Raw genomic sequence first — 22,359 nt, 5'->3', positions numbered from 1 at the left:
ATGCACTGGTAAGACCTCAGCTGTACTCAACTCAGCTAACTTGGTATCGTTAATTAAGGACATATCTTCAGGTGATTTGCTCGTTAGTTTAGATGTGGTATCTTTGTTTACCAAAGTTCCTGTGCTTGACACCATTGCAATCATAGAAGATTTGGTCCAATAAGGACTGAATGCTGATGTACCGGCCCTGGTTAGACCCTGCCTCACCAACACTGACTTCACCTGGAATGGAACATTATACAAACAAGTTGAAGGTACCCTAATGGGTTCTCCCTTTTCTCCAGTTGTAGCAAATATTTTCATGGAAAAATTTGAGACAGTTTCCATCCAGGTATCCACTCAACGTCCGTCCATGTGGAAGAGGTACGTAGATAACACGTTCGTCATCTGGCCACATGGCTGACCAGCTCTGAATCAATTCCTCAACCACATCATTTCCATACACTCAGCCATCAAATTCACCATGGAGGTGGAAAAGGATGGCAAGTTACCATTATTGGATGTTTTAATTGAAAAGAAACCAGATGGCTCAATGGGACACTGTCTACAGGAAAGCCACCCATACGGATGCATACATAAAATCTGGCTCCCACCACCATCCATCCCAGAAGAATTATCTCATCAAAACTCTACACCATAGAGCTCGATGTATTTCCGAACGTCATCACCTAGCCAGTGAACTGGAACACGTACACCAAGCTCTCAAGATAAATGGATATTAAGACCACACAATTCGTAAAGCTAACACCCCAACCGTTGGGAAAGAACCATCTGAGGACCCAATAAAAACCATTACCCTGCCATACATAGCAGGGGTCACAAATTTTTTTTCCAAAATCATGAGCAAAAACAAGATCCAGGTTCGATTTAACACAGTACATAAAATTCGTGATCCGATCCCATCTGTGAAGGATGTGATCCCTGACATGCAATACCCCGGCGTTTACAAACTAAGCTGTCTGCGGCAGTAGTTACATTAGGGAAACTAAGCGACATGTCTCGGACTGTGTTCGTGAACATAAGGCAGATCTGAAACACGGTAGGACCAATACCTCAGCCGTGGCTGATCATTGTTTTAATGCGGTAGGCTCACGCGAAATGTATTTCTCTAAGACGAAGGTACTTTGCAAGCCCACTGGCTATCAACAAAGATTCGTTCATGAAGCCATCTATATATAGACAGACACAATTTCAACCGAGATGGGTACAAACTGAGCAATCATTGGAAGGACCTTATTAACCAGTTTAAGTCATAACTGGCTGTGATGTTTCTATACTACCTTCCGATGTTAGTAGTTATTTTCGACTCTCTGGGTTTACATTAGCAGGTTAAATGTCTCACACTAACACAGCCACCGTCGCTCGTGTCCTCGATGTGGCGGTGGCTCTGCGATCTTACATTGGACATGCTAATCTCTCACAATACAATGGCCACCTCTTCAGCTTCATCGTCGTGGAGGTAGATCTCCGATGTTACATTGACATGCAAATTTCTCACTTTAACATCACTAGCCCCGCCCACTTCGTTTATGACCCTTGGGCAACACCCATTTCAAGCCTTTTTTTTAAACAGCCTGCATCAGCAGCTTCCTCGCTATTTTTTCTCCAGATGACGATTGGTTGTGTTGCGATCGAAACGTCGTGTTTTTTTGTTATTTTCTTTGATCCCATCAACGTGACTTTACCGAAAGACCCAAGAATATCTAAAATGCAACTATGTACATTCTCACATGAATTGTTGCGAGTGTAGATTAAGTGTAGTGGAAAGTGATGGGTAGGGATCATGGTACTGTGTAAAAGTCACGTGTAAAAGCATTTGCTAAATAAATGGTACAAGGGAGATGGCAAGATGGCAGCGTGAGGGGGAAGAGTGCATTGAGGCCATGTAACAATAACCTGTACAAACCAGACAAGTCTCACAGGTGCAGGAAGATCAAATACTTTATTATTGCGTTTCAGCAAGTACAGGCAAAGAGAGGCCGCCCTGATTGTCCGGATTAGGCTTGCACCCAGAACACCCCTACTACATTTTCATGGACAAAAATAAATACTGTGTTTACAAGTGTCCCTGAATAGCACGCACGGGGCGAGCCGAGGCGCAGTGAGGAGGGTGGGCGGCCACACTCGCACATTACACTTCAAGTCGATTCAACCGGCACGGGCAGAACACGGTCTGCTTTGCGAATACTCCCTGGTGGTGCATTTAATAAGTCAAGGCCCGTTGATTTTTCTGTGTTATTGGAAAGACAATTAATGTACGATAAAATTTATTAAAAATCCAGAAGACATTTCAGTCACGCCAACAAGGTTTCCTAGTATACATGTTGGTTCGTAGGAGAATAAAATGAACAAACACACCGACTAACTAATAATGACTATGACGAAATGTATCGACGAAATGTATCGAGGAAATGGAGTAAACATGGATCGTTGGGTCAATGTTGTTCCAACAGTTCCAACCAAATTCCAACGTCGGCCCAACGTTGCATGTTTTCCGGGGTGGCTGTGCAGTCGACCCCAAGGTACAGAGTCTTCAGCACCAGCTGCGCCCACAGCCACTATCAAGCAGGCTCCAGTGAGTCCGGTTTCCGCGCCGGGTGCATAGATTCTGACGAGGACAAGACCTGGAAGCGACACTGCAAGGCAGAGCGACAGACTGCCACAAACCTCCCAACCAGCCACCGACCACGCAAAAAAAGGGTGGACAGCAGCAGTTTCCACAACTGCATGCATTCGCGTGTCCGGAAGAATGGCTGCATCCTCGTGACTTCCCATTTGGGTTCCGAGCAATAACCTGGCAAACATGAAACATTGGGCCACTGCAATGAAGGCAATGGTAAAAAACCTTCCTAAAGAGTTTCACCACCACCACCACTGACCGCGCGATGCAGGCTCAGAGAAAACATACACCGCTGTAACGTCAACGCTTGTGCTTTGCTGGTTCCACCATGTCAGCCGCCTGACTTTTGGGACAAAAACATCCTTTTGTTGTCCAAGATGTTTTGTTTTCCCATATTTATTTAAACACAAGTCCCCCTTGAAAACCAGAGTCCTGTTCTCAATGGGCTCTTACCGGATCAGGGATAAAAGTTGTCAGTTTAACATTTACATTGAAAATGTATTTGGAATAAACTTACAAGTTTACTAGTTTATCCAAAATATGGTATAGCTAGAAAATACCTGCACCAGCAAAACATTCGGGTAGTCTCGGCTGCATATCGTGCAAAGCGGATGCTGCTGGAGACGTTTTCTAGTTTTTTTATAACGACGTTAATTTTCCACTGCTAAAGAAGATGTCCATTAAGTAAAAGGAGATCCCCTCAAGGCCATGGTGTTATGTACTGTACAAGTCAACGGAGTTGTTTTTGCAGCTCACCTTACACTTGATGTTTGCATCATGCACATGTGTTTTACGTGTAATCCTCGTGTACAGAAGCAGCTTTATAAGCGAAGTAGAAAACGTCTTTTCTGCAGCAACTGCGGGAGAGCAGGGGTTTTGAAACTCGACCATTTACAACAACACCACCTCCCCTCTTTTGCTTCCCACCAAAATCACAGGTGCCACTGTAGGCGAAAACAAAGTGGTGCGGCTAAAAGACGAATTTTGCGCTTTCCGTAAAATACAAAGTGACTATACTGCATCGGCATGTCATATCCAGCCGGGCATGGCGCCAACACTGTTATTTTATCTCTGAAACTCAACTGTCAGCTGTATTGGTCCTGTGTGTTTTGTCATGTAAACAGCATATTTTAAGTCTAGAAGTCGAAGCGACAGCACCAAGACTAGCAAGTATACATCAGGGAAAAATATTAGTTCATGATTAAAATAGTTTCATCCATAATTATTGCAGCACGATACGAAGAATACAAATATAAAGTACCGTGTAAATTTTTTTTTATATATAAAAGACAAACATTTCTAGTTTTGAAGCTCGCCGTGGAATCTCATTAACCGTCTCCTGTGCCGTCTCACTACAATTTGCTAACAGTACAGTACAATCAAATAAAGTGATAAGCATGACGACACAAACAGAATAAACAATAAGTGACATTCTAACACATAGGCAGGTAAAGCTAGTTAGACATTGCTCCTGTTCAGAGCATGCCATGTTTTCTTGACATTTTAAAGTCAATTTAAAACTCGAGGTCGTGTACCCCCTTGCAGATTGAAGTCTCCGGCATTACTGCTCCTCTGACCTAGCCGATAACGAACAAACAGCTCCAATGACGTCTATTGAATTGAAATATAAAGAGACTGCATCATTGGCAGTTTCCCGTGCACCCATGAGCCGTGAGAGGGCGTGAGAAGACGGGGGAATTTTTAAAATCCAAGGACTCAATATAACAGTCCAGGATCCTGCTTATATCAATTTCGTCCTTTTTTCGTAATTTAATAATACATTGCAGATTGCGGATGTTGATTGATAAGGAAACTTATAACTGAAGAAGCAGGAGCGGGGCCTGTTGTCTCAGGGTCTGTTTCGCAGATGGGTGATCTGTGTTAGCGCTGCGTTGGTGGTGACACCAAAACAGATCACTTACATTGTTCACACCTAAGCGGGACTGATGAGCCAAACAGGAAACATCCCATCATGGGTTGCCAGTGGCTTTTAATCTAGTCCTCTTGCTAACTTAAAAACAGATCATGAAACCAACTCTTGCACATTTCACACGCCATCCGTTTGATACAATTTCACAATCAGTTTGAATCTGGCAGTGGCTAAACGACGACTAAGCGAATGGCACGTGATCCAAGCAATTAATCAGCAAGTGCCATCGCTAACCAACTTACTTACTCACGTGTGAACAAATGCGACATCACAACACGTGCGCCCCCTCGCCTGCTGCCAAGTCCAGAATACTTCCGTCCTCCTGTGCTTTGGTGAAACTGTTTTTCCTGCGCAGGTGGTGATGCACACCCATGCGTTTGTGGGTCTTGTGAGCTCTGGGTGGAGGCAAGTCCCCCAGCTCATTGCTCAGTAGATGGTCTTGTCCTCCAAGCACCTCCTCCACACTGCGCACCGTCTCTTCTGGCTTGTCGGAGGCACCGAGCCCGTGCGCGAGTCCTTGCATGCGACTGACCACGGCACTCTCGTCCCTGAGCCAGGCCGATTTCTCCCGTTCCGTAGATCGCTCGCCCACACACCGCTCCTCCGCCTTCCTCTCCACGCGGTCGGTGTCGGGGCCAGAATCCTGACTCGCGTGGCCCGAAAAAAGCGATTCGGACAGACTCGCCGTGTACGACTCCTCCCCGTCCGAGTGGTATGGCCCGCCGGTGCGATGCATGACCGCCCCCCGGCACTCGCCGTTGCCCCCGTCGTCCCCCGCACGCTTCTGACCCAAAACCTCGGACAGCAGCTGCACGGACTCGCTGTCAAAAGAAGTGCGGCTGGAGATCTCCTTGTCCGAGTCCGGTGCCACTTTGTCCACGAACATGCGGCGCCAGCTGCCGAGCATCTCCGTCTCCCAGTTGCAGAAGCTCTGCCGGTCGTGCGTGTCTGAGCAAGCGTTGTCGCACGGTTGCCCCTGCCCACCGAGCCACGCCATCGTCCCCGGATATGGCGTCGACGTCGAGGGCTCGTCATTCAGACCCTGGCGCTCCCCTCCACTTTGCGCCAAGTGCATCAGATCCTGCTCCGCACTGGTGCGCGGGCTATGATGAGGCAGCGGTGGAAGGCGCGAGCGTTGCTCATGCGCGCCGGGGCTGCCCATGCAAGGATGAACACCGTCACGGCTCTTGCCGTAGCCGTGATCGAACGCTGCGGGGATGACAATGTTGTGCCCGGTGCTGTTTTGGATGGGGCCTTGGGGTGAGCGACTTCCCTCCGCGTGCGAGCCCGGCGGCGTCGGTGGTGGCACCGCTTTTCCGACAGCCGCGGCGTCCCCCTTGATGGCCATGCTGAGGGAGATGGCCTGCCGCGTGGCGTACGTACAGTTGGGGAGTGGGCTATTCTTGGGGATCCTCACGTGATCGTCGCCGGAGAACTCCACCAACGCGCGGCGCCCACCGTACGTGCTGGAAGGCGGCAGCGATGGCGGCGTGGCGTGCGCGCCGGCGAGCGCCGGCGTCGGGTACGGGGAGAGCCGACGAGGGGACGACGCGCTTCTCTCGCAGCCGTTGTCCCGCGGGGCGCCAGCGCCGTCCACACTGCTCTGGCGGCTGCATGCACTGCCGCTGGCCGACGACGACGACGACGACCCCTTGCGCACCCACGTGTCGCTCGCGTCGTCGTAAACCATGTCCGCGACGGCAGCGGCCGTGTCGTTCTCCGCGTCGTCGCCCTCGTCCTGCTCGTAATCCTCCGCGCTCATGTCCACGTGGACGAAGGTGTCGCCCGCCAGGGGCCGCGGGGCGCTGCGCGAGCTCGCCGACTGCAGACCGAGCGGCTCGGGCTTCTCGAGGACGCGTACGATAACGCTTGTGGGGACCGAGTCATTGGGATGAGCGGACGGGGGACCGTGGAACGGCGGGGCCCTGGCAGCATCGCCAACCTCCCCGCCCATGTGCTTGCTCACCAGCTCCTGCAGCTCCTGGGGCAGCTGCGTGTGCGCGGGCATCGTCACCGTTAAGCACAGGCAATGGGCGTCATGGCCTACTGCAAACATTGCAGCCAATGAGGCCACATCATCATCATTTTCATTAATATTGTGCAATTCACAGCGAAGGTCAATATCACAGTTGGGGGAAACAAAGGCGGAAGGCGTGTTTTGTGCTTTGCCACCCAATGTACCTCTCTTGCACCATACCCAACTGTACCTACTACATTACCCCAGCTATTAAAAGGGCCTAACGGGACAATTACACAACATCTGCAGCTGAACGTGTGCCACGCACTAAAGCGGCAGTTACATTAGTTATTTGCTCGTGGTGGAATAAAAAAATCACCAAGGAGAAAAAAGGTGCACGCAGGATGGGCAGAGCAGCTCGAGTTTGGCGAATGCTTTAAGAGGCTTAAAGTCTGACCTTCCTGCAAAAGTAATTTGCTAAAATTGTACATTACTTAAAATATTAATAATATATACACAATACCTTGGGACACATAGAAAAGCTGAATGCTGTGGGGCATTTAGGTAAATTTAACACCTTTTAGGATAATTTAACTTATCATTTGTATCCAAACAAAGAAATACTATACGTGCGTTTGAATTTTTTAACACACGCTTGTAAAAAAATATAACGTTAATATTAACGCGCGTTTCCTTAAATTAGCATTGCTTTTATGTTTCACGAAATAAATGCGAGCGTTATTTCTGGCGTCAGCTGCGGTGGTGGCCTGCATCACCTCAGAGTACTTGTGGTTCCTGAAGTGGGACTTGTTGCACTGCAGGAGATGAACGGCCAGGTTACAGTCCTTCCTGAAGCGCTCCTGAAACGGGAATGCAATGCGACGTCGGATAAACGTGTTACGACCCCCGTGCTGGGCTGTGTTCAGGGCAACCACTTGTGGCTCTTTGCTACAGTTTAATGACACAGGAGCTTAATAGCTCTTTTTCAGAAATGATAGATCAACGAAGTGGCTTATCACGTGGAAGTTTATAGCAGCCAAATACTCTAAACCGCGTGTTTCAAAATGTAGAGGGAAAAAAACGGAGGACCCGGAGAAAAATCCACGCGACCACGGGGAGAACACGCAAACTCCAAACATACAGGCGTCAGGGCCGGGATCGAACACACGACCTCCTGTATACCAGGTGAGGTAATTAACATCTCACCACTGTGGCGCTCACATTCAGAGCTATGAAAGTCGCAATGTGGAGACAGTGTAGGAACAAATGTAATAGCTAGGTATGTAATGATTCACCGCCATGCATCATGATTCGATGAATACACAGCTGACGGTCGTGATTCAAATAAAGAATAATTTTTTGTCTTGGTTCTCCCCCAAACCCTGCCCCTACTTGTTTTGTATTGTTTCTCAATTCTCCGCTTCACAATTCAATGCCTGTTCCAATGAATGCAAGAATGGATCTGAATCGACAATTACAAAAAATAACAATGTACAATGAAAACGGCATAACAATTGGAAACCAAGGTCAATCCGGTTAGACATGTTAATTTTAATCAAACCTCCAAGATGTTGAGCACCGAGGCGGTACTCATCTTCAGTCTACAGTCCTGAATGAGTGGTGGAAATTCCACATTCCTATAAAGGGACAAGCCTTCCCATAGGACCACTGTTGACTTCTCCGTAAAGAATTACGTATTCATCCCGATGGGACGAAGGGCGAAGTCAACTCCCAAACAGGATTTAAACTCGCAACCTTCTGATTGCGATCCGCTTGCTCTACCGCTGACCGGATGACCTATAGCTAAAAGCATTTCTGTCCGGCGGAAACTCAAATTGCCCGGGGTTGTTTAGTGGCTGTGACCATTGTGCATTGCCCACGTTTTCCTCCTCCAACTTGTTGATCGTGGTCTTGGAGTCCATCAGCTTGCCCGTGAGCGCCACGATCTCCACGTTAAGGCTCGTTTTCTCTTTCTCAAACGCCTGAGCCTGAAAGCAGGAAATTTGCCGGCGAGACGTTGCACGCGGTTATAAGACTGGCGGCAGGCAGTGCCCATCCCAAGCAAAGACCGAAATCAAGTGGTGACAAGAGTTCAACGCAGCGTCGGGAATGCAATGGCAGCTGCTGACGAAGCGGGGACGATGCAGGAGCAAGGAAGCCAGGCACAGGCAGGAGCCCTCTGCTCTGACTCGCATAATTCTTAAGCATTCACTGGTGAGCCAGACAGCTCCTGGCACTGACCTCGTGAAAGCACAGCTGTGATGTCGCCCCCAAGCCCGCGGGTGGTTCTGTGCGAACGGCTGCAGGGATTAAGGCCACGGGGCGGCAAGTCCCCCTCACCATCGCACTGTCCATGTCAGAGGAGGATTTGCGATTGAGCCTCCGAAACAAAATGGAACGTGCACTCGTGGACAGCACGGGTCACATTGATTTTTATTTGTCTTATGTCATGCGGTCAGGTCACCAGTGGTCGCATCTTATTGTGGGTTGCCTTCCTCCCTCAAAGCCAATGCAAATGTGAATTTTTGTCCAGCGATAAATTGCGCGCACCTGCAGTACACGTCACGGGTTAATGGAGAATTTGCTGGTCACATAACCTAACTGTAAAACGTATTATTCAAGTGACAGATTCAGCCACAAATTTTCATTGAATGACGGAGGTTTGTTAATTAGACAGATTATATTAGTTGTTGCATTTTTTATCTCAAGCGAGGTCTTTCATCCGTCGGAAGCCAAGCACCATGGCGAGCACCTGCTTTCTGGCTGTACTCGTACTCCGTTCAACTTAACCCACATATGCTGGAGCGTGATCGCAGCTCAGCTCATGCATGGGAGGCGGGGTGAACGTGTGAAACATTCCCCGACGAGGTGCGCACGCCTCTTCCAACTTAAGCCCAACCCCTACTCGCTCAACCGGAAAAGCGTGCATTTTTGTCCAAGGGAAAAAAAGGAAAAATTCCAACCATTCCCCTGAACGTCTTTTGTTGCAACAGGATCCTGGTGGTCAGCTTGCTGCATATTGCAGTAGGGAAACAAGAGTCATAGCTGTGGATTGAGTGACATTGGGCAGTCAAGGGGTAACATTACCTTACGTCTCTGCATACGCGTTCCAGTCATGTGCCTCCCGTTACAGGCGTTACCTCCGTATATACTAGGAATAATACCCAGAGGATGTGGCCCATTTAAAAAGGAAACCAAAAGCGTCTCAGAGTGCAAGTGCAGCTTGCAGCTCGAGCGTCCAAATGTACACGCATGACACTCTGGGCGAGCGGATAGGCGGAGGTGGGGGAGGAGGAGGGGGGTTTGGCGGTGGAAAAGGGGGTGGGGTGCATAGCTTGAGTAAGGTGAAGTTGAACGTGAGAAAACACTCAGCTGCATTATACCACTTGTAGCAGAGAGAAGCCTGCCGAGAAGCAGAGGTGGGGAGAGAGGCAGAGACGGCACAGATTGTTCATCACCGTGGGGAACTGGATAAAAAAGAATGGCTCTGCCATGAAGTGTACAGTGGCAGCTTTAAATAATTGATGGGTCACACCGTCCTATTGGGACACTTTACATTGGATGGCGAGAGCCCAACTGCCAAGGCAGCGACTTGCCCTGACCTTGTTACGCACGCAACTTTATTTGCCGTTCCCTTATCAGTGCGTCAAGGTGGAAACATGACAACTGGGAGGCGCCGTCTGTTGCTGGGCTGGCAGCGTGCTAACAAGAATATTTTTTTATCATTATGAATTGTACAATATTTATAAATGCATTTGTGAATGCACCATCCATAAAATCAGGAAATCACCTCCCAGAAGAAATAGACATGATGACATGCACAGATGCATGTTAAATATTAATTGCAGCATTGTAACAATGAATATGATGTTTCTTTTATTTGTTACTAAACTTAACATTTTTTTTTATTTTACCAGGTAAGGCCCACTGCGCTATACTGTATAGCTTTTTTTTTAAGCGACTTGGCCATAAATGATAGCTTAACAAAGAGGCGTGTCATGTGGAAATGTACAGCAGCTAAATACTCTAAACTCATTTTAAATTTTGATTTAAAGCTTTCGTGACTGCAGTAATTCATATTCTTAGTTTTTTCGGTAAAGTCACGTTGAAGGGAAACAACAAAATAATAAACGTGACTTTACCGAAAAAACTAAGAATATACTCTAAACTCATGTTCTAAATGTGGAAGGAAAAATCAGAGGATCCGGAGAAAAATCCACTCGACCACGGGGAGAACATGCAAACTCCAAATATACAGGCATCAGGGTTGGGATTGAACCCACGACCTCCTGTATACCCGGCGAGGTAGTTAACATTTCACCACTGTGACACCCCTTATAACACATGATGCCCTTTTTAGCAAGAGCCTAATGCAGTGTGTGCATTTATACACGTTGACGAACACGGAGAGAGGAGTGGGTCACCAGTTTTTGCAGTTTTTCCTCCAGGTCTTGGTTAGTCTTCTGGGAGGACAAGTAACTGCTTTGCATTCTGAGAAAGACGGACAAAACACAACCCTCTTGAGGACGAGCGTGCGGTCTGTCCTCACGTGACGACGGAAGTGATTCACGCACTGCATTACGATGATGGAAACCTGAGCGCCAGCCTTGGGCACGGTACATGGCACAAGTGACAATCGGAATCTAAATCTGGTCTGGGCAATCCTCAGAGGCCTCAACCCAAAATAATCCCCGGTAAGATAGTCAGTATCATCATTGGGGAGACAAAAGCGTCCAGGTGTGTTTTGTGCCGACTACAGCGCCTCTTCTTGCACCGAGCCCAGCCTTTGCTAGGCGGTCACAAACAGCACGTGCCCATACATATGTGAGGCTTAACAAGACATTCGTTATCGGTAAAATTACCAAGTGCTTTATTTCTGTACAGCAGTTACATCAAAAGAGGCAAGCCTCAATATGCGGAAAAGAATGTTACGAACATTGCCTGCGTTCATGCACCTATACCAATGTGTTAAACATCAGCACCGGGGAAATCTAGGTGACTGGGCATGGTGCTGACCATACCTCCCCATTGTGTGCCGCCCTGGTCTGAATAGATGCTCGCTAATAGCACTTTGTAGTGTTGTGTGATGTTGTGCATGGATCGGTCCGTCTCGTACCCACACGAGTGCTTGTAATGCTCGTGCAACACACCTGCCGTACATATCCTGGAGGCGTCGGATCTCCTCCCATGCCTGACCCAGCTCGGCCTCCAGGCCTCGCTGTGTTGCCCGTCTGTCTGCCTCCCTCCTTGGCCCCGTCCGCTCCCCGCCAGGCCCATCCCTCGAAACTGCTGCGGTGTCGGGACTGACCCTGACAGGCGGGCCCTGATGGCCCAGCCCCGGCAAAGCGGCCCTCTCTGGGCCGTGCGACTCTCCGGGTCTCCCGAGTTCGGCGCTCTGTGCGAGGTGTGGCCCGTCGCCCGGTCTCTCCGCGTGAGGCACCGGAAGGCTCACGTGCTCCTCGTGCTGTGGCCTGTGGGGGCGTGAGAGCAGCCAAGGAAGGCGGTGGGTGATGCATGCTCTCCTAAGAATGTCTGTCCTGCCTACGTGACGAAGTGCATGCGCCGGCTGAACAAGCATGACTCGTGAAAACAGCGCGTGCACCGCTGAGCAAACATGTGGCACACTGCGTGTGGAAAACACTTGCTGTTAGTGGAAACTGGAGGTAAATGAGTACCTGGATTTATGAGAATCTGGAAGCACCTCCTGCACAGAAAGCAAAACAAAAACAATTAATTATTGCAATGTCAAACGCTGAACAAACCCACAGTCCTGGTAAAAACACCAGCAATAGCAATAAGTGATATGGGTAAAAAACTATTTAGTCCAATACCTTTTTGGACTGAGAGAGTTGAAAGTTCCTGGACGCGCCCAGAATTAACGGTGGGTCCACAGAGCTTGCACAAAAAACGTTTGTACCATCTTGAAGCCACCCCCCATCCCTTCCTGCAGCCTCGCAGGCTCCTGTCTGCTGCGCTCTCTTTGCATCACTGCCACGCTCCTTCCGCACCACCTCGTCGTAAATTACCTTTGGGCTTTCAACGCTACTCGCTCCCTCTCGGCGCACCGTATCAGTGGTCCCCACACCCTCCCAGCCCTGGCTGCGTCTCCCGTGCGTGTGCACCCCGTGCTCCGCGTGGCTGCCATCCCAGCGACGCCTGTCCCTGCTTCTGCTCCTGCTGCAGCCTATGTCCTCGCTGCACTGGGAACCCGTGTCCGTGTGCGTGTCATCGTGCGGTGAGTGACGGGCGGACTCACGCCTTGACGAACTGGCAATGGCCATGCCCTCCAGTTTATCCTTCGTAGGACCGTGCGGGGTGGCCGCACACTTTCTCCTGCCGTGCGAGCTTGTCGGTTGTGAACCGTGCGTCATTTCCTTGCCAGCGCCGTGCGCCCTGTGCCCGTCTCGCCTCTCTTGCCGATCGCTCACCTGCGCACTTTCGTGCTTCCCATCCCGCTCCCTCGCCCCTAACGCTCTCCTCGCCTCTACGACCACCTCCCTCGCAGCTCTGCGTATGCCATAGCTGTTCAGTGTCACCGGACTTAAAACTTGTGATGAGATTTCATCTACGACCGCCGAAAACTTTAGAGGCTGCAACGTCCTCGACTGTCGCATCTGCGAGCCGGCGCCGATGGACGACTTGTAGAGGACCGCGTCTGAACCAGCCATCTGCTTCTGCAGCTTGTGCAACTTGTGTTGCCGGCTGTAAAGATTTGCTGACTTGGTATTGGCTCCCGCACTCCAATCGGACGAGCTGTCGCTGCACGTCGTAGCGCTTGAAATGTCTCTGAAGTCAGCCGACTTGGCTCTCCGGTTTGCAAGGAGCTTCCGTGCTGAGGCAAGATGCGATTCTGCCATATCCTTGCTTGAAATATTCCCCCAGCTTCGGTCGCTCGCTCGGGCTCCCCTCCGTCCGGTCGCCCTGTCCTCCCCTGAAGAAGACTGCCTTTCCCAGGTCGTCGTACCCTCACCGCTGTCTAACTCAGACACCGCGCCCTCCCTCCCCAACAAATTACCAGTCAGCGGAACTGAACTCAGAATCTGCCCTGATACCTCTTTGATTACCTCTGACTTATATCGTGTCATGGCGGGCTCAGCGAGGTGCCTGGCTCCCGGCGGGCGCGACTCGCGATGCTCGGGAGGCGCCTTCCTGTACGGCTTGCGTGCCACGACACCGCCGCTATTCATAGCCATGGCCCGTCCGCTCCAGTGCTCCGGTGGCCCCCGGTGGGTGGCGTTATTCGGTGGTTCCTACCCACGGGGCACAAGCGCACTCGTAACATTAATCACATTGAGCAATTATCAGTCCGGAATAGTGCGTGGTCGATAATACGTTTCCCGTGACGTGCTCCCAGCCAGCCAGGCATACGCAAAATCCGCACAAATTCACTGGGCCTGCCAATAACCAGTTTCATCAAACGGTCATCGCGGTCAACAGATTTTGATTTATCCTCAAATGTGTATTCCCTTGTGAATAAAATAGAACATGCAAAGAAGATTACCTGCAGGGTATTTGCCGAACTTCTGATATAATGTGCTACTACAGAACATTAAAATAGTATCATTTTTATTTTTGTGAACAGTAAGTACAACTCCACAGCTTACCTTACTCTCCACTTGCGTTAAAGTCAGCGATTCCTAGAAACGCAAGATTTAAATATATGCAGTGATTTCCGTACCAAGGATAAGAAAGTAAATACCTCCGCAAATAAAAAAAACTCGACTCAGTAAAAAAAACGTCACTCAGAGACGCCACAATGCCCGCCAACTTTACAAAAGAGCTTAAATCCCACAATCAAGAAGGCCATCCCTTCCAAGCATCTGGTTACGAGTCTGGGATTTCAACAACCAAGTTCTGTCTAAGTTTCGGGCTGCCAGTCTAGAGTTCTGACGATGACTGGCGCGCTCTGCCCTGCGCGATTGCGGTATGGTCACAAATGCCCACTAATTGTGCACACGTCAAATGACCTTTAGCACACAGACACGACTACAGATTCCACAAGTCAACGTCTCGTGAACTTTACACCCTATCTGGGCAAACCCGGGTGATTAAAATAAGGCAACCATGCAAGATGGCTCGGGTAGTTTCTTCCACTGCTCAATAGGTTTACAGTTTCGACCAAGTGATGAGGAACCTCAATGTCTTATAGTGTATTGGTCGAGGATGTTCTACAGGCACTGCATTTAAAGGCACTGGTTGTTTTGTAAAAAAAAGTATGTTGTATTAATGTGTTGACGTTCTAGTGAGTGTGTGATCGTGTGTGTTTTAGCCATCTGCTTGTCTCCCACCTTTTGTCTCATTTTCATCAGTTTCTTTTAAAAAATCTTACTGCTAGCCAATATATTTTCTAAGAGACAAAACTTAACAGTTATTAATCACCTTTTGGTGCTCCATTAATAACAGTACGCATCGTTATCAGTCGTCTTCTATACGTTCAATGCAACGAAACGCAGTGGAACATGACGTGCCCCCATTGCCCGTGGGGTTTTGGGGGGTTCAATTGAACTGGGAAAATCAGTGTCAGCAGTCCCCCCCCCCGATTCCCCAACAATCCAATACCCACTCTTCTCCACAGCCACGACGCGTGTGGCTTAGCCGCCAGCGGCACACAGAGGGCACAAGGCACCCCGGTGTAACCACGTATAATACCCAACCACCCCAGCTCTAGGTTAATGAATTCCAAATCAAGGTTTATTAACTAATATCCCCAGACATGCCCCGCGACAGCACAGCAGCACTCGCTCTAGCGCAGAACTTGGCGGCGTGCAGATTTTCCGATAATTACTTGCCATTTCATCCACGTGAACCATTACACAAGTGGCTACAACACTGTCGAGTCAAGCGCGTTTGTGTAACTGGGTTATACAATCTTATTGATACATAATTACAGATTGCCTTTGTGAGGCAGACCTGAGAGGGACAAAGAAGATATTAATTTATTGGGCCTGTGGGAATGATTGAGGTTGGTAGGGGCAACAGTCATTTGGGCCCACGTTGAGTATTTCAAATGGGGCTCATTAATGCCATTGATGGGACAAATTACAAGTCTTGGCCTGTCAAATATTTGGGAAGGCAAATGCTCCCCCCTGCCCACTTTCCATTGCCCTCTATTAATTGACAGCAGTTCAGAGCGCATTATGAAATTGCCCTCATTTCGTTTTGTTATATTTGTATATTAAATAGATCCTAAGGACTACTATATTATTGCACGTTCTCTTGTACATCAAGTTATGATGTTTTGCTCGAATTATCCTCTGTAAAAAGACTTTGTCACAATGGGTTCTCACATGGTTTAAATAAAGGATTGTATTGGTTGGAGCGATTCAGATTCGCTCACTGCTCAAGTCAAATTGCTGGTGTCTGAAAACAACTGCAGCACAGTTCTAACTTTGTTACAATCATGACAACAAAGTTAGTACTGTCATGCGTGGTGTTCTTGTTAAAGCAGCTATGCGGTGTTGAGAGGGCTGAGATCCCCCTGCACCCCTAACTACTTAAGGCTAAGGTCCCCTTGTAAATTGTAAAAAAAATAATAATGGACATCTGTCAAAAAGACCTTCATAACTTATCGCTTACCGGATTTATCCAGGTTAAAAGGTTTTGATTCTGATAGAGCAGTATACATGACAGATAAATCGGACTATATATTTACTCATTGTGTTTTTGTGGCATAATATATTTAAAGTTTGTTTAAGATCCTTGTGTTTCTGTATACACCCATGCCTTTAAAGGATATGCTTCGACAAGGTTGTTTTAAAGCATGGGATAACATTATTCTTCACAACGTAACTATGATTATTATGATGGCTGTTTGAAACATTGATGACTGCCCGATGAGTCTTGACATGAAATGGAAAGTGAATGGGTTTGCAGATCACTGACGAGACCAATCCTGGCTGCACATCAGCGCGTGCCACACTGGACGGACATGGACGGAGTGTGGCGTTGTTGCATCTCCACCCATATTGAGCACTCGGTCTCGTGCAACAACATCAACAGCAGCCATAATTCGCCACTCAGTGGTGGTGACGTCACTACGACCCTTGTGCCAGGCCAGGTGCACTTTGAGGCCAAGTGAAGTATCAAAAGCTCGCTGACAGGTCACGGGACAGACCCAGGTGCCATGGGTTGACCGAGACGACTTGCAGATGCACCCAGCTGTGCCCCTCATTGTGCCAACTCATGCACACTGATCGACCACCACACTGCTGCAGGTCGAGACAATTCTCGTTCTGCTTATTCTCTCGCACGTCTCCCCTTTGGAATTCCCTCCCATTGTCTCTTTTCCCAAGCCCTATTCAATTCCACGGTCAAGTCAATGAACGCATTCACTCATTTCGACTGTATTACAACTTCAATGGTGCTGTTGGTTGCTGGTCGCTTTTTGCGTTTTTTTGGCCTGTGCTAAAGCAACATCCGTTTCAAAATCGAATCTTTAGTCTGGTGTTTTCAATGAAGACATTAGCATTGATACCAAAGTATGAATTACCAGTGCCACCATGAATCATCTGCCAGTAACTGAGATATTGGCCCTACCCCAAACCATAATAGCAGTCCACGTCACTGCTCCAGTATAATCCGACGGGCATCCTGAAACCAGTCAGTGCATTAGTCATCCCAGCAACACATTTATAGTAGTGTACAAACTACTCCGCATACAAAAATAAAACTACACTTTAGTCTTGTAGTTTATGGGGCTCTCAGACCAATGTGTTTCCCAGCAATGTTTGCTTAAAGCAGACAAACATCCTTTGTAGGACCGGTTTTAACTTTTAAAAAGTATCATCAGCGGTGGTCAGGCCAGTTCATACACAAGTGCTACTGGGTGCCAGATTCTAGATTTGAAGCTTTCGTGACTGCAAGGATCCATACTCTTTGGTTCTATTCGGTAAAGTCACGTAGGTAAAAATAAAACAACAAAAATCACGAAGTTTCGGCCACAACACAAGCGGCCTGTGTTGTGGCCGAAACGTAGTGATTTTTGTTATTTCATTTTTACCTACGTGACTTTACCGAATAGAAGCAAAGAGTATTGGTGCCAGATGTCAAGAGGCAAGCCCATAGCGATTGTGTGCAGCAGGCCTTCAGTGTATATTATATATGGAGTATATATTTAAAAAAATACATTTGTATTATTGTAAAACAGAGATGCGTACTGTGTCGTTATATATACGTTATATACGCATTGTAAGCTTGACAGCCCCACTGTCAATCCACTGCTGGATATGTGACCGATCATACTTTTCACCACGCTGATCAGGTGAAGGAGGGTCGGAGGTTCATAAATCGCTCGCCATTGATGTTGTTAGCCGTGGCAAAGTATCCAACTCGGGTTACCTGCCGGGTTCACAATGCAGTGTCGTAGTGTTTGGTTCATTCTTAAGAGCAGAACTTTAGGAGCATCATTTGCAAGAGTGATCCTTGGGGGTCGCTCAGATTACAACAGCAACACAAATAAAAAAAACACAAATAAGACATCTGCACAAAAGAAAACTGCGTCGTGATTTAACCACTGCGCCTTCACTCCAGGGCAACATCCCTAAACTACTGCACTCTAACTCCTATACACGACTGTATTCATCAATCACAGACATGTAATCGCATACTGCATAACGAGGATGGCTGCGGAGTGTTGTGCTGTTTATGGATCGTTTGCAAGCACGTTATGAGTGTGTGTGTGTACACAAGTTGCTTAACTACACACAACACACGCCATGTGTTCTGTGTGGTAATATTTACATGCATGTGTTGTGCGTGCACATCTGTACACGCACCAGCTGTGGACACACAAACACACACACACTAGAGCGTGGTTATGTACACACCTGCTACCCACCATGTGCATGGGTACAGTGCATGTAGCACCGTGCGTGCCGGTGGTGGTGCTCGCTCACAGCACTTGCCCCCAAAAGTCTGTTAAGGCTACACGTGGGGATCTTTGTCTGTGTGTGTGTAGTAGTAGTGATACACGTGTGTGTAGTAGTAGTGATACACGTGTGGTGTGTGTGTAGTAGTAGTGATACACATGTGTGTAGTAGTAGTGATACACGTGTGGTGTGTGTGTACATGTGTGTAGTAGTAGTGATACACGTGTGTGTGTAGTAGTAGTAGTGATACACGTGTGCTGTGTGTGTGTAGTAGTGATACACGTTTGGTGTGTGTGTGGTAGTAGTAGTAGTGATACACGTGTGGTGTGTGTGTGGTAGTAGTAGTGATACACGTGTGGTGTGTGTAGTAGTAGTGATACACGTGTGGTGTGTGTGTGTAGTAGTAGTGATACACGTGTGTGTGTGTAGTAGTGATACACGTGTGCTGTGTGTGTGTAGTAGTAGTGATACACGTGTGGTGTGTGTAGTAGTAGTGATACACGTGTGGTGTGTGTGTGTGTAGTGATACATGTGTGGTGTGTGTGTGTAGTAGTAGTGATACACGTGGTGTGTGTGGTAGTAGCAGTGATACACGTGTGGTGTGTGTACATGTGTGTAGTAGTAGTGATACACGTGTGTGTGTAGTAGTAGTGATACCCGTGTGGTGTGTGTAGTAGTGATACACGTGTGGTGTGTGTGTGTAGTAGTAGTGATACACGTGTGGTGTGTGTAGTAGTGATACACGTGTGGTGTGTGTGTGTAGTAGTAGTGATACACGTGTGGTGTGTGTGTAGTAGTAGTGATACACGTGTGGTGTGTGTAGTAGTCGTGATACACGTGTGGTGTGTGTGTAGTAGTAGTGATACACGTGTGGTGTGTGCTGTGTGTGTGTAGTAGTAGTGATACACGTGTGGTGTGTGTGTGTAGTAGTAGTGATACACGTGGTGTGTGTGGTAGTAGTAGTGATACACGTGGTGTGTGTGTGGTAGTAGTAATGATACGCGTGTGGTGTGTGTGTACATGTGTGTAGTAGTAGTAGTAGTGATACACGTGGTGTGTGTGTGTAGTAGTAGTGATACACGTGTGGTGTGTGTGCAGTAGTAGTAGTGATACACGTGTGGTGTGTGTGTACATGTGTGCAGTAGTAGTGATACACGTGTGTGTGTAGTAGTAGTAATACACGTGGTGTGTGTAGTAGTAGTGATACACGTGTGGTGTGTGCTGTGTGTGTGTAGTAGTAGTGATACACGTGTGGTCTGTGTGTGTAGTAGTAGTGATACACGTGGTGTGGTGTGGTAGTAGTAGTGATACACGTGTGGTGTGTGTACATGTGTGTAGTAGTAGTAGTGATACACGTGGTGTGTGTGTGTAGTAGTAGTAGTGATACACGTGTGGTGTGTGTGGTAGTAGTGATACACGTGTGGTGTGTGTGTAGTAGTAGTGATACACGTGTGGTGTGTGCTGTGTGTGTGTAGTAGTAGTGATACACGTGTGGTGTGTGTGTGTAGTAGTAGTGATACACGTGGTGTGTGTGTGGTAGTAGTAGTGATACACGTGGTGTGGTGTGGTAGTAGTAGTGATATACGTGTGGTGTGTGTACATGTGTGTAGTAGTAGTAGTGATACACGTGGTGTGTGTGTGTGTAGTAGTAGTGATACACGTGTGTAGTAGTAGTGATACACGTGTGGTGTGTGTGTGTAGTAGTAGTGATACACGTGGTGTGTGTGTACATGTGTGTAGTAGTAGTGATACACGTGTGTGTAGTAGTAGTGATACACGTGTGTGTAGTAGTAGTGATACACGTGTGTGTGTAGTAATAATACACGTGTGTGTGGTGTGTGTGTGTGGTGTGTGTGTGGTGTGTGGTGTGGTGTGTGGTGTGGTGTGTGTGTGTGGTGTGTGTGTGTGGTGTGTGTAGTGGTAGTGATACACGTGTGTGTGTGTGGTGTGGTGTGTGGTGTGGTGTGGTGTGTGGTGTGGTGTGTGTGTGTGGTGTGTGTAGTGGTAGTGATACACGTGTGTGTAGTAGTAGTGATACACGTGTGTGTGTGTGGTGTGTGTGTGTGGTGTGTGTGTGTGGTGTGTGTGTGTGGTGTGTGTGTGTGGTGTGTGTGTGTGGTGTGTGTGTGTGGTGTGTGTGTGTGGTGTGTGTGTGTGGTGTGTGTGTGTGGTGTGTGGTGTGTGGTGTGTGTGTGTGGTGTGGTGTGTGTGTGGTGTGTGTAGTGGTAGTGATACACGTGTGTGTGTGTAGAGAGAGTGGAGCAGTCATCACCTCGCCTTTGCCGCTCTCGTCCCGCGTCTCTGGCGGGGCGCCGCCGTCCTCGTTAATCCGCGAAACGAAACAGAAATCAAACCCAACACTCGCGCCCACTGTCTGACGCCTCCCTCGTCAAACCCCACCGTCTACACACCTCCCTCCCTCCCTCTTCGTCACCTCGACCTCGTCAACGCAGCAGCAGCAGCAGCCCCAGCAGAAACAACCCTCGAAGTTTAAACAAAAACTCCGAACGACTTCGCCGCAGCCGCCACCTCCGCCACCATCGCCGCCGACTTCACTTCTTTGCGGCTCGCTCCACAACAAACAAACAACAACAACCACCAACAACAACAACAACCAGCACCACCACAGCTGTAAACTTTGTTGTTGTTGTTGTCGTCGTCACTATACTACTACTGTACGTGGCGAGTTAAGAAACGTGGCGACAGTGGAGAGAGAGAGAGGCGGGCGGGCAACGCCGCCACTGTAACGGCTTAGCGCAGTAGGAGGAGGGAGGCCGCCCCTCGTCACTCCCCCCCTCATCACCCCCCCCTCATCACCCCCCCCCTCATCACCCCCCCCCTCATCACCCCCCCCTCTCATCACCCCCCTCGTCACCTCCCTCATCCTCCCCTCATCATCCCCCCCCCTCATCACGCCCTCATCCTCCCCTCATCACCCCCTCATCATCCCCCTCATCACCACCCACCTCGTCACCACCCTCATCCTCCCCTCGTCACCCCCCCTCCTCGTTACCCCTACCCCCTCGTCACCCCCCCTCGTCACCCCCCCTCGTCCTCCCCCTCATCACCCCCCTCATCACCACCCTCAATATCTCCCTCATCACCCCCTCATCCTCCCCTCATCACCCCCCTCATCACCCCCTCATCCTCCCCTCATCACCCCCCTCATCCTCCCCTCATCACCCCCCTCATGACCACCCTCGTCACCCCCCTCGTCACCCCCCTCATCACCCCCCTCATCACCACCCTCACCACCCTCATCCTCCCCTCTTCACCACCCTCATCACCACCCCCCCCCCCCGGTCCCATCCCTCCTCATCGCTCCGCTCTTCTCGTCTCACCCCCCCCCCCCGCACCTCCTCTATCGGTCTCACCCCCCCCCCCCGCACCTCCTCTACCGGTCTCACCCCCCCCCAGCACCTCCTCTACCGGTCTCACCCCCCCCAGCACCTCCTCAACCGGTGTCACCCCCCCCCCCAGCACCTCCTCTACCGGTGTCACCCCCCCCCAGCACCTCCTCTACCGGTCTCACCCCCCCAGCACCTCCTCTACCGGTCTCACCCCCCCCCCCAAGCACCTCCTCTACCGGTCTCACCCCCCCCCCCCCCAGCACCTCCTCTACCGGTCTCACCCCCCCCCCAGCACCTCCTCTACCGGTCTCACCCCCCCCCCAGCACCTCCTCAACCGGTGTCACCCCCCCCCCCCAGCACCTCCTCTACCGGTCTCACCCCCCCAGCACCTCCTCTACCGGTCTCACCGCCCCCCCCAGCACCTCCTCTACCGGTCTCACCCCCCCCCCCCCAGCACCTCCTCTACCGGTCTCACCCCCCCCCCCCAGCACCTCCTCTACCGGTCTCACCCCCCCCCAGCACCTCCTCTACCGGTCTCACCGCCCCCCCCAGCACCTCCTCTACCGGTCTCATCGCCCCCCCCAGCACCTCCTCTACCGGTCTCACCCCCCCCCCAGCACCTCCTCTACCGGTC

The 22,359-nt window shown here is 49.5% G+C and overlaps 1 protein-coding gene across 3 annotated transcripts; it reads right to left on the bottom strand.

The window, feature by feature from the left end:
* Positions 1 to 1,923: 1,923 nt before the first annotated feature.
* LOC116939575 (uncharacterized) lies at positions 1,924 to 21,156 on the bottom strand. Of its 3 annotated transcripts, XM_032948143.2 has the most exons (9): positions 20,647 to 21,156; positions 14,112 to 14,144; positions 13,572 to 13,757; positions 12,183 to 12,211; positions 11,658 to 11,978; positions 10,932 to 10,998; positions 8,388 to 8,495; positions 7,284 to 7,367; positions 1,924 to 6,540 (listed from the first exon to the last, which is right to left on the bottom strand). In XM_032948143.2, the coding sequence occupies exons 3-9, from the start codon at positions 13,698 to 13,700 to the stop codon at positions 4,819 to 4,821; spliced, it is 2,460 nt and encodes an 819-aa protein (XP_032804034.1). In that variant the 5' UTR covers positions 13,701 to 13,757; positions 14,112 to 14,144; positions 20,647 to 21,156; the 3' UTR covers positions 1,924 to 4,818. The 3 variants fall into 3 exon arrangements, with proteins under 3 accessions (XP_032804034.1, XP_032804032.1, XP_032804033.1); XM_032948141.2 differs by lacking the exon at positions 14,112 to 14,144; XM_032948142.2 differs by lacking the exon at positions 20,647 to 21,156 and having other exon boundaries at positions 14,112 to 17,449.
* Between the last annotated feature and the right edge of the window lie 1,203 nt (positions 21,157 to 22,359).

The sequence above is a fragment of the Petromyzon marinus genome, chromosome 6 (genome assembly GCF_048934315.1).
Source record: "Petromyzon marinus isolate PM22_M1 ecotype Great Lakes invasive population chromosome 6, UKy_Petmar_22M1.pri1.0, whole genome shotgun sequence".
Taxonomy (NCBI): Eukaryota; Metazoa; Chordata; class Hyperoartia; order Petromyzontiformes; family Petromyzontidae; genus Petromyzon; species Petromyzon marinus.
The sequence above is the reverse complement of the archived record's forward strand: the minus strand, read 5'-3'. Positions and strand labels throughout refer to the sequence as shown.